This window comes from Podarcis gaigeae, assembly GCF_964106915.1.
Source record: "Podarcis gaigeae genome assembly, chromosome: 14".
Classification (NCBI taxonomy): Eukaryota; Metazoa; Chordata; class Lepidosauria; order Squamata; family Lacertidae; genus Podarcis; species Podarcis gaigeae.
In genome coordinates, this window is record NC_139690.1 from 41,960,541 (window position 1) to 41,972,271 (window position 11,731).

The following is an 11,731-nucleotide window of genomic DNA, read 5'->3' on the forward strand; positions in this document are numbered from 1 at the left end:
AGCAATAGGCCTTTTGAGGAACATGAAAATAGAATAAGAACTCTGCTGGATCATGCCAAGGCCCCTCCCATCCAGCAGTCTGTTTCCACAATGTCCAACCCCTGGGAAGCCAGCAAGCGGAATCTGAGTGCCATATCGTTCTCTCCCTATTTGCAATTCCCAGAAGCTGGAATTCGGAAGCCAGTAGAGGTAGAGCATGGTCCTCCTGGTCCAATTGGAGGATCCCTAGATCCCTTTTCATGTGTGATGAGAGAAAAAGGGAGAAGAAGAGGGTTCAGCGCCTTCATCCTGCCCTTCCTGAGGGAGTCTGCCTAGAGACCTCATTACTATCCTTTAGGCGCCAGGCAAAAAACATTCCTGTTTTCCCAGGCTTTGAAGAACTGCTAATGTAAGCGTTCCGAAACTCAGAGCCGTTTGATTTTACCATCTGCTTAAATTGGCTGTTGCTGCTTTAGGTTTGTTTTTTAATTTGCTGCATTAGGTTTTTTTGTAGGCTTTCTGTTATATTATGCCAGGCATTTGGGTGCGACTCAGCTTGCAGAAGAGGGGTTTTGCATGGGGTTAAAACAGACAAAAGAGTTGGGGACCTCCACAGTCCCAGACTATCCCTGTACTTTTAATCCCTCTCTCTTTGATATTAGAATGATATTCTCAGATAGCACCCTGTTTTCCTTCTCCTTCTCCTTCTCCTTCTCCTTTCTCTCTCACTGTCTCTCCCCCTCCCTGAGAGAACAAAGGAGTAAGCAATGGTTGCCTTGTTCTTATCTAGTTCAAGAAATTGTAGAGTTGGAAGAGACCCTAGGGGTCATCAAGTCAACTCCCTGCAATCCAGAAATCTCAACTAAAACATCGAAGGCAGATGGCCACCCAACCTCTGGAACTAGACACCTTTTCTGTCCAAGTTATTTATTTCCTACAATAAACAACTTTATTTTCCTTTTTACGTGCAGGCATTTATGTGTATGTGTGTGACTGCAATGAGCAAAATCTACTCTCTAACCAAGATTCACTAGTTTAAATGCTACTCACTCTGTGTACTAAAAGGGTTCCAATAGGTAATAAACCTTGTTATCCTATTAAATCGTTTATTTTCAATGGTACTTTTCCCCCCTGTAGACCAGCCTGGGAACAACAACAAACAAACATCTATGTCGAAGAAGGTACAGGATATAAATGATGAAAATAAATAAATAGGGTCCAGATGAGAGGGCAACGATGGTTTTTACGAGTTGCACAGCAAAGGGATGGGAGTGGGGAATATCCACTGCAGTTTCAACACGTGCACACACACACATACACACACCACAAAGAATTATGATGGGCAAAGCCACACAGGACAAAATCCTCCCATCTGGCCATCATCTCAGGCTGCATGCACTTGGGGGGATGCCTTCTTGAAATCAGCTGGATCTAAGTAGACATGTTTAGGCTTGCATCTTTAAAGGCCTTCTCAGCTGCAATAATTCACCTATTGACACTGCCTTATACAGACCATCGGGTCCACTTATCCAATGACCAGCCCGGCATCTCCAGGTAGGGGGACATTCCTAGCCCTACCTGGAGATGCCAGAGACTGGATCTGGGGGTTTCTGCATGCAAAGCAGTTGCTGTACCGCTGATCTGGGGCTGAAAGAGGGTTAGGAAAGGGCCAGATTTAGGTTTAATGAGGCCCTAAGCTACTAAAGGTAATGGGGTCCTTTATATGTCCAGCTGTCCTTTGTCAACAACAAATTGTCACTGTTTTTTGTGTTGAATATATGCTATACGGTAATTTATGGACCTAATAGGTATCTAAAGCCATTTGCCCTTGTTGCCCTGCAACCAGCCCATGCAGAACACAGGCACCCTATATATAGAAATGAGCAAACCAGTGATATTTTAGGGAGCAGGTTAGCAGGCGGGGCCCCTGACTTACATCATAGAAGCCTACACAAAACACTGTTGCTATATATAGATTGTATTTTATTTGTTTTTTCTCTTATATTTCGGGAAAGTACATTCAGGGTTTTTTCCTTTAATTTTTTTGGGGTCCCCAAAGAGTGTGGGGCCCTAAACTATAGCTTGTTTAAAGTAAAGGTAAAGGGACCCCTGACCACTAGGTCCAGTCATGGCCGACTCTGGGGTTGCGGCGCTCCTCTTGCTTTATTGGCCGAGGGAGCTGGCGTGACTAAGCTGCTTCTGGTGAACCAGAGCAGCGCACGGAAACACCATTTACCTTCCCACTGGAGCGGTACCTATTTATCTACTTGCACTCTGACGTGCTTTTGAACTGCTAGGTGGGCAGGAGCTGGGACCGAGCAACGGGAACTCACCCTGTCGCGGGGATTCGAACCGCCAACCTTCTGATTGGCAAGTCCTAGGCTCTGTGGCTTAACCCACAGCGCCACCCGTGTCCCTTAGCTTATATGTAAATCCGGCACTGGTTGGGAGCCTCATCTAGTGGGCACCAGGCTGAGGAAAGCTGCTGTAAAAGGGTGGAGGGGCATCCTTGGGACTATGCAGCCAATGTGGAGTGGGAGAGGAGAAAAATAAGCAAGCTGCCTCAATATATAATGCACCTACAAGAACAGGTACATGCAGTGAAATAAGAAAATGTATAAGACACCACCTTGAGCTCTTTGGAGGACAGATAGGAAAGATATGTAACAGATGCATATATCAGAGGCCCTGCCATTTTAAGGGACAATATGAGGAGAGCAGGGGTCCAGAGAGGAGTTAAGAAAAGAGCCTGCCTACTTGGCCTTTATATCCAAGAAGTCATCCCTCTGCACTGAGGGGAAGGGGGACTAGTTCAATCAGAAAAAGGACCCAGGAATTGCTCCTAGCAATATAAAAAGAAAATAAAAAAATCCTTCCAGTAGCACCTTAGAGACCAACTAAGTTAGTTATTGGCATGAGCTTTTGTGTGCATGCACACTTCTTCAGATACAACAAAACAGAAGTCGCCAGACCCTTATTTATAGTGAGAGGGTGGGGAGGGGTATTACTCAGAAGGGTGGTGGGAATGGGTGATTGGCTGACAGGTGTGGTAAACCTGTAGCTGTCTTATTACAAAAGAATTTCAGAAATAGACTGGAAAGAGAAGTTGCTGAATTGCAACTCATTACCAAACTTAAAACCATGGAGAGACCTGGTCTGAATAGAGACATTGGATTCTTATCTCGTTATACATGATCAAGCTGTTTTTAGCCATCTCACCCCTTGCTTTTCCTGTAAGAGCAAATGCAGTCGTTAACAGTCATCAACAGGTTTACCACACCTATCAGCCATTCCCACCTCCCTTCTGAGTAATACCCCTCTCCATCCTCTCACTATATATATGGGTCTGGTGACTTCTGTTTCAGTGTATCTGAAGAAGTGTGCATGTGCACGAAAGCTCATACCAAGAACTAACTTAGTTGGTCTCTAAGGTGCTACTGGAAGGAATTTTTTTATTTACTTTTGACTAAGGCAGACCAACACGGCTACCTACCTGTACAATAAAAAATATTATCCACCCATATTCATTTTTTATGAATGCATTGTTTAACAGCAGGGAAGGGACAATCCTGAATGAGGCCACAAAAGGAGGAAGGAAGGTACACCTCACACCTTTTGTTATATATCTATGTCTTTGGGGCTACAATTTAGCACATGGTATTTGCATATACGGGACGCAGGTGGCGCTGTGGGTTAAAGCCTCAGCGCCTAGGACTTGCCGATCGAAAGGTCGGCGGTTCGAATCCCTGCGGCGGGGTGCGCTCCCGCTGCTCGGTCCCAGCGCCTGCCAACCTAGCAGTTCGAAAGCACCTCCGGGTGCAAGTAGATAAATAGGGACCGCTTTCTAGCGGGAAGGTAAACGGCGTTTCCGTGTGCAGCTCTGGCTCGCCAGAGCAGCGATGTCACGCTGGCCACGTGACCCGGAAGTGTCTCCGGACAGCGCTGGCCCCTGGCCTCTTGAGTGAGATGGGCGCACAACCCCAGAGTCTGTCAAGACTGGCCCGTACGGGCAGGGGTACCTTTACCTTTACCTTATTTGCATATACAAAAAGGGTGTCTTTGTTGGGTGGAGTGTAATGGACAAATTACTTTTGTCGGGAGAGGAAATGGAAACTTGTGTCTTACCCAGTAGAATCTCTGACTCTTTCAGGGACAATAAAAAAGAGAGCCTGTGTGGTATTGTGGTTAGAGTGTCCAACTAGCATACGAGACCAAGGTTCGAATCTCCACTCAGCTATGAAGCTCACTGGGTGAGCTTGGGCCCGTCACTCACTCTCAGCCTAGCTTACCTCACAGGTTTGTTGTGAGGAGGAATCGGGGAAGTGGAGATCTAAAGGCATCACGTTGAGCTCCTTGGAGGAACAAGTGGGTTATAAATGCAGTAAGCAAAGCATCAAATGGATGTCTGAATACAAACATCTAGAAATCACAAAGGGGGCGGGAAGAGTGTTCTTTCACTCAGCTCTTGCTCTCAGGCTTCCCATAGGTTTCTGGCTGGCCACAGTGAGAACAGGATGCGACTTTGGCCTGATCCAGCTCCTAATACTCTTACTCGGAGATGGACTCTAGGGATTTGCTCATGCACTTGCTTTTATCTTTATAACAACAACTCCTACCTAAGGGGTGGAAAGAGTTTTTGCAAACAGTGTTTAGACCACCTGCAATTCTTTCAGCTTTGGAAGTTAGCAGTGCAGCCCTACACGCGTCTGTCCAAAGGGGCCCACTCTCACTGAGTATAGGAATACAGCAGTAGTGTCCAAAACTTTTTCAAAGAGGGCCAGATTTGATGAAGTGGAGGCCTGTGAGGGTCGACCAAAGGACTGACCAAAGTTCTTGACCTTTGAAGTTGTTGTCCCTTTTTTAGGGCTGAACATTTTTTTGGATTTCCCCCAGGAAATAAACTGCCACAGAGGACAGATTAAACCAACCAGTGGGCCGGATTAGGCCCCCAAAACAGACTTTGGACATGCCTGGGCTACAGGATCAATCAGCAAATAATCAGAGCGTGAAAGGTAAGAGCATAAGAGCTCTGCTGGATCAGACCAACGGCCCATCTAGTCCACATCCTGTTCTCAAAGTGGCCACCCAGATGTCTGTGGAAAATTCACAAGTGGGACCAGAGCTCAAGAGCACTTTCCCTACTCCTGTGGTTTCCAGCAACTGGTATTCAGAAGCATTAATGTCTCTGACTGTGGTGGCAGAGTATAACCATCTTGGCCACTAGCCATCAATAGCCTTCCTCTCCATGGACTCGTCTAATCCTCTTTGAAAGCCACCCAAATCGGTGACCACCACTGCTTCCTGTGGGAACAATATCCAGTGGTGTCACCAAATATATGGAAAACGGGATCTAGTATAGTAGTGGTCAGTGTTAGAAACTGAGATATGAAAGTTAGGAGCTCGACGGCACCTTAAACCTAGGTTACGGGCGCAACAACAGAATTCTAAGCACTCTCTTTTATAAGAATACAGAGCTGAAAAATGAATGAACTGCAGCTAAAATATTATGTTCATTTTTCACATGGTCTAGTCCTTTCCCTGCCCACCTCAGTAATATTCTTTAAGAGGGTCTCTTCTCCCCTCTTCAGAGAGTAGCTGGAAGTGGGGAGGCAGAAAAGGGTCCTCCTTTCCTTCCACTCTGCAGTTTTAATCTGAAATCTTAGGTACAATACTGCACCTAAAGGTAAAGGTAAAGGTACCCCTGCCTGTACGGGCCAGTCTTGACAGACTCTAGGGTTGTGCGCTCATCTCACTCTATAGGCCGGGAGCCAGCGCTGTCCGCAGACACTTCCGGGTCACGTGGCCAGTGTAACAAGCTGCATCTGGCGAGCCAGCACAGCACACGGAACGCCGTTTACCTTCCCGCTGGTATGCGGTCCCTATTTATCTACTTGCACTTAAGGGTGCTTTCGAACTGCTAGGTTGGCAGGCGCTGGGACCGAACGACGGGAGCGCACTCCGCCGTGGGGATTCGAACCGCCGACCATGCGATCGGCAAGTCCTAGGCGCTGATGTTTTACCCACAGCGCCACCCGCGTCCCTTCCAATACTGCACCTAGAACTCATTAAATTCCCTGTTGTGAAATGCGCCTAGATCAATGGGAGTTTCAAACACTGGAAGTGGTAGTAGCGGCAGTGGGTGAGGATGTCAGCATGGTTATCTCAAATTCTCTGCATCCTGCCAGGGTGTGTCTGGGCTTAAATCTGCAGGAGCTCCCTCAGAATTTCAAATTATTGGACAACATACTAAGACCTTCATTCCTGGGTGTGTTGTTGTTTTTTAAGAGAAAATGGGAAGACAGAAGCCTGAAAAGATGGGGGGGGGAGAGAGAAAGACACACCTTTTTTCTAACATACCTGGTTCTCTTCAGGAACCCACCACTAGCACAATCCTGTACATGTCTACTCAGAAGTAAATCCCACTATGTTTGATGGGGCTTATTTCCAGGTAAAACTGCCATTTAAGCTAGGGAGACATCCTATATAATTAAAAGTAAGCAATTCATTCAGCAGTTCCAGCAAAGGGTTGAAGTTGAGTAGATTATACACTGACAAAGGCAGTGGAGGAAGGAGATGGGATTGGACATACTTCCTATTTCACCATCACCGCTTCATCTTTGGTGGATGAGATTAGCAGGCTCCATTCACACAACTCAAACAATCATATTTTTTAAGAAAGCTTCCTGGGAAGGGAAGGCTGGCTGTGGTGGAAGTCATAGCATCTATCCAGTTCCTCTTCCTGTGGTGAATTAAATCTGGCACCTCCACTGTAATAAAATCCTCCAAATTCTATTTTCTCTACCTAACAAGGGGTAAACATGGGCTGGGGGATTACTGACAGGTGGGAAGACCATGAATTGTCCATCTCCTCCTTCTGATTCCTAGTTATTTGTCTTTTGGGTAGATTAACTCTGCAAACCCATTTCAGCTCAGATGAAACAATCTAACAACCTTCTTCTCAATGACAGGATTCCTAAAAACACTGTCTCTCACCTTCCTTTTTGGGGAGAGGGGGTAACAATTGCACATAGGCAGAGAGACACAGGAGACCAATCAGGAAGTTCAAAGTGGTATTTTAAAAGACATTAGTCTGTGTTATTTTTGAAAAACCCACTATCCATTATCTGTTGTTTGGAGGGGGGCAGTGGGAGAATAATTAAGAGTGAGAAGAAGACATGGCAATTCTGCCTCTTCAGTTTTTGGTTGGGTGGGCAAGAAATCTCCAGGTGCTATCTTTAAAGGAAAACATTGCCTTTTTGCCCCTGAGATCCTTATCTATTTCCACAGTGGAGGCGGAGAGGTTGGGTGGGAATCAAAGAAGGGATTTATCACAAACCAAAGCTACCTTTCACAACACACAGTGCTCTCTTAGAAACATTATCTCTGCCTTATTTATTTGGGGGGAGGGGAGGTCTACCAAGACTCCTTCATTTTTACAACAGCTGGAGAAGAGAAATACCTTTCAAAGGAGCAACTTACTGAGAAAGCAGCATCATAGAATGCACTCTGGTTTGTTTGTTTTTTGGAAGGGTGACAGTCAGTAAAATATTTGTATTTGTTAATGTTAGCCTTGGCATCAATAACTGCAAAACCAGGAGCAGAGGAGAGGTGGGGGAGAAACACCAGCCATTGCTATCTCAGGATATCTTATCTAGTTTAAGAAGGGAGTGTCAATCACTGTAAGACTCTTATGGGGGGCATTAACTACTGCAAGACACTTACCTATATATTTTAAGTTTGAAGGGAGGAGAAAATCAGAAGAGGTGGCATCAGCTGATGCTGTTACAGAACTCGGCTGTGTCTCTTATATTTTTGTAGGGTGTGTGAGGCCTTTTTAAAAAAAATATTAAGGGGGGCTGGTGGTAGCCAATGCAAGACTTGTCCATTTTTTTTTCATAAGGGAGGAAAAATTCTCAAATGTTATCACTGCTACTACGATTTCTGCACTGTATTCTTGGGTTGGGGGAGGGGGGAGCAGTAAAAGTCAAGAGGAGACTCTTATCCATTTTTGTTAAGGAAGGAGCTGATAATTTTTGGAAGGAGCTGAAGATTCCTAGGGGGCAACATCACTCGAAGCTCTCTTAGAAAGACCCATTCCCTGTTTTATTTACAGGGTGGGTGGGCAAGCTGTCAATGTAAGATTCTCTTTTTCCTCTCTTTAAGAAGGGAAGGCAAGAACCAGCAAGGTGGCACTGCCAACGTCAGCTAATACTTTCTGCCCCCTTCCCTCTATGCTGAAGTATATGGGTTGGGGGCTTGTCAGCCCATGCAAGCCTCTCTTCCAGTCTTCAGGCTGAGAAGGGGGAGATATTAAACTCTGAGGGTGGAGAAGGAGCAGCAGCAGTAGCCCACCCTTTCCCATTAAGACTCCCTCCCTATTGTAATTTTAGGGTAAAGAAGAGAATCAACCAGCGCTGCCTGTTCTTCAGGAGAGAACCAGAAGGGACAAAGACTCCCCCCTCTATTTAATTGGGGGGGGGCAGAGAATCACTCAATGCAAGAATCTGAACGGGCAAAGAAAGACACCGGTGCGGAAGGGGTGGGGGGCGCAGAGAATCAATTAGGACAAGGCTCTTTAAAGATTGCTCCTAAGCCGAGAATCCGAAAGGGCCGCTTCAGGCAACGCTCCCTTAGACCCAGCCCCACTCCTCTATTTTGGACGGCGCGGTGGGGCGTTACCTAAAGCCAAAGCCACTTCTCTCCTCCCCCTCCCCCAGCAGCCCCCAACCCCAATTCAGTGGGGAAGCTAGCCGGGGGAGGTATTGCCCCGGGTGAAGCCTCCAAAGGGGCGCTATTGAGACTCCCAGCCTGTGTGTGCGTGCGCGCAAATACGCACGGGGAGTGTGCCAACCGGGGTCTTTGCCCCTTGGTGAAAGAAAGCCTAGTTTCACTCCTACCCTAGACGCCCCCCCCCCATCTCTATTTTCGACGGCGGGGCGGGGCGTTTTCCAAAGCCTCTTTTCTCCCCCCCCCCACCCCAGCAATCCCCCAACTCACCATTCCTGATTCTCCGCCGCTTTGGGGTTGAATCGGATGTCGCTGTTGACGCTGAATAGGACGTCCTGGTCTCCCAGCGGCGGGACGGGCAGCTTGTACAGCGGGTGCTCGAAGAGAGCCGCCAGCTTGGAGAAATACGCGCCTTCCTCGTCCTCCTCCTCCTCCTCGTAGCCCGGCTGCTGGCGAGGCCGGTGGCCTCCAAGGCGGTTCCCCGGCTGCTGCTGCTGCCTCCTCTTGCTCGGCTGGCCGTGGCGCAGCTCCCCATCTTGGATGAGCGCTTTCTGGGTCAGATCCGGCCCCTTTGGCTGCTGCTGCTTCTCCTGCTGCGCGCGCTTGAAGGCTTCGGCCCGCTCCGAGGCGCCTTTCTCCAGCGAGTGCGAGCTCACGTTGGAGCTGGGGTCGCTGCTGAAGTCCTGCAGGATCCGTAGCGTGTGTTTGCTAGGCCAGCCCGCGGCTGCAGCGGCAGCCTCCGAGGCGCCGGCCCTCTCCGCCGGCGCTGCTGCAGCCGCTTGCTGCTGCTGTTGCTCGGGCAGCTCTGGAGCCGGCGCCCAGCCCCGCGCGCCTTCCTTCTCCCCGGCTCGGCTGGCTGCAGCGGCGGCGACGGCCGCGGCGTGCGAGCAGGAGCAGCCCGCGTTGGCGCTGCCTCCTCCGGCTCCTCCAGCGCTTCCTCTGCCGTCTCCGGCTCCGTCGGCGCCCGCCGCTCGCTTCTCCAGCTTGGGCAGCAGGTCGATCATGATATGCATGGTGCAGGCGATGAGGAACACCATCAGGATAAGGATCCGGAATTTGCGCACCAAAATCATCTTCATGGCTCGGTTGGAAAGGAGGAGGAGGAAATAAATAAATGTATATAATATATTGGAGGTTAATTTGGAAATAAATATATGAAGGGACCCCAGCCAGGTGGGAAGAAAGGCTGGCTGGAGTTGGGTGGGCTTTTTCACAGAAAAAGAAACACAAAAGCGTCGGGACTCCCCGGTCCGGTCCAGCCAGTCATTTCCAGAAATAAATAAATAAATAAATCGGTTTTCCTTTACCCCCGCACCAGGCAAGTCTTTTTAAAACAGAGGAGCAGCAGGCGACGGAAGCAGCAGCAGCAGCAGCGCGATCTGTAGAGTTGCAAATTAAATCTTTTTTTAAAAAAAGTCCTCGGAACACCCCACGATCGGACGGGTTTAAAGCAGGAAGGGGTCAAAACAGATGCAAAAAATAGAGAGTCGGATGTTGGACGTGATCTCCCCGAATGCACAGAACATCGGCCTCTTTTTGCCTTTGGGGGGGAAAGGGAGGGAGAAAGAAGCTGAGGGAAATAAAGGCAAAGAAATCAGGAGCATTAAAATTAAATTAAATTAAATAGGTAAAAGGCGGGGGGTGGATGACGAGATTTCAGAAAAGGACCATAAGAGAGGGGGATGATGGTGGAGAAGGAATCAGCCCATTATTTTTCTGGTCCTCTGTTCGAGCTTCTCTTTTCCTACCCGGTTCTCTGCAAAACGAGCGAGGCGGCTGCTGGAAAAAGGCAGGAGGCGAAAATCTTCCTGTCTTCTCTCTCTCTCTCCTCTGGCCGTTTTCTCTTCGCTCTCTCGCTCTCTCCCTTTCTGCGCGACTGTTTCAAAACATTGGCTGGACGCTGGGTTTTTTCTTTAACATGTTTCTTTCCGGAGCTTCCTTCCAGCGCTTGGGCGAGAGCGATCGGCTCATCCAGGAATTGGGTAGCAAGAGGAGGTGGGGGTGGGTGGGTTGAAAGGACAGAGGTTTTCTCTTAAAAAAATAAATCAATGCAGGAGAAAAAAGAAAACCCGCACTATATATAAGAAAAATGCAATACTGTCATTTGCTCCAAAGAGGGAGGGGGAGAGATAAAGAAATAATAACCTCCCAGATGACCCAAAATAGAGAATTTAAATAGGGTGGTGCGGGGGGGTGACGAATTAGAAGGGGGGGAAATAAAAGGTCTATAGGAGCATCACATTCAATAGCGGTCCTTTTTGGAGCAAGGCAGCAGCTTGGGTTGTATCCGCGCTGGGCTGTGCGGATCTGCTTTTCGTGGGGAAGAAGAGGAAGGGGGTAAATAAATGTGAAAAGGCAGAAAGGGAAAGGGGGGGGAGGGAGAGAGAGCGCGGTCGGAGGGAGCGTTTGGCAGGTGCAGCGCGGTTCCCCCCTCGGAGCCACACTGAATGCAGCAGATTGGCTGGCCGAGAGAGGAGGAGGCAGCGCCGGCCTTCGGTGGGTGTGTTAAAATATTATGAGCAAGCCATCCACCCAGACGTCATAGTTAAGAGATTGGCTAAATAAATGCTACAGTGATAGTAACAGGAAAACCTCAGCCCAAAAGCTGTCTCTCTCTCTCTCTCTCTCTCTCTCTCTCTCTCTCTCTCTCTCTCTTTCTCCCCCAGTATCTCTCTCATTTTTACTGCAGATCCAACTAGGGCAAAAAGAGGGCGTCTTTTTCTCAAAGGTTTGAGGAGGGGAAGGCGCTGGTAGCAGGGGAGAGAGAGAGAGAGGAAAGGAAGAAAATCTATGATTGCAAAGTATGAGGGCAGTCTGGCTGCGTCGGATCAGAGGGACTTGAATTATTATTTTAATATTTTTTTTTTTTTGCTGTTGTCATCGTCTGCATTACACAGAGCACATTTCGCAAATGAAACACAAAGGAGAAGTGCATCTGGCTCCTTTTGCAAGGTCATTATTTTGGTTTGGGTTTTGTTTTTTTACAGAGGGATGAGAGATGCACACACAAACAGTCTAGGGTGCG

The 11,731-nt window shown here is 48.2% G+C and overlaps 1 protein-coding gene across 1 annotated transcript in view; it reads right to left on the reverse strand.

Moving 5' to 3' along the window:
- The window catches only part of FAM20C (FAM20C golgi associated secretory pathway kinase), a 97,613-nt gene extending 86,463 nt beyond the window's left edge, over window positions 1-11,150 (reverse strand). The window contains exon 1 of the mRNA XM_083711544.1: window positions 8,977-11,150. Within this exon, the coding sequence (XP_083567670.1) occupies window positions 8,977-9,785 (809 nt within the window). The 5' untranslated portion in view covers window positions 9,786-11,150. The remainder of the gene's footprint in view (window positions 1-8,976) is intronic.
- Window positions 11,151-11,731: the final 581 nt, after the last annotated feature.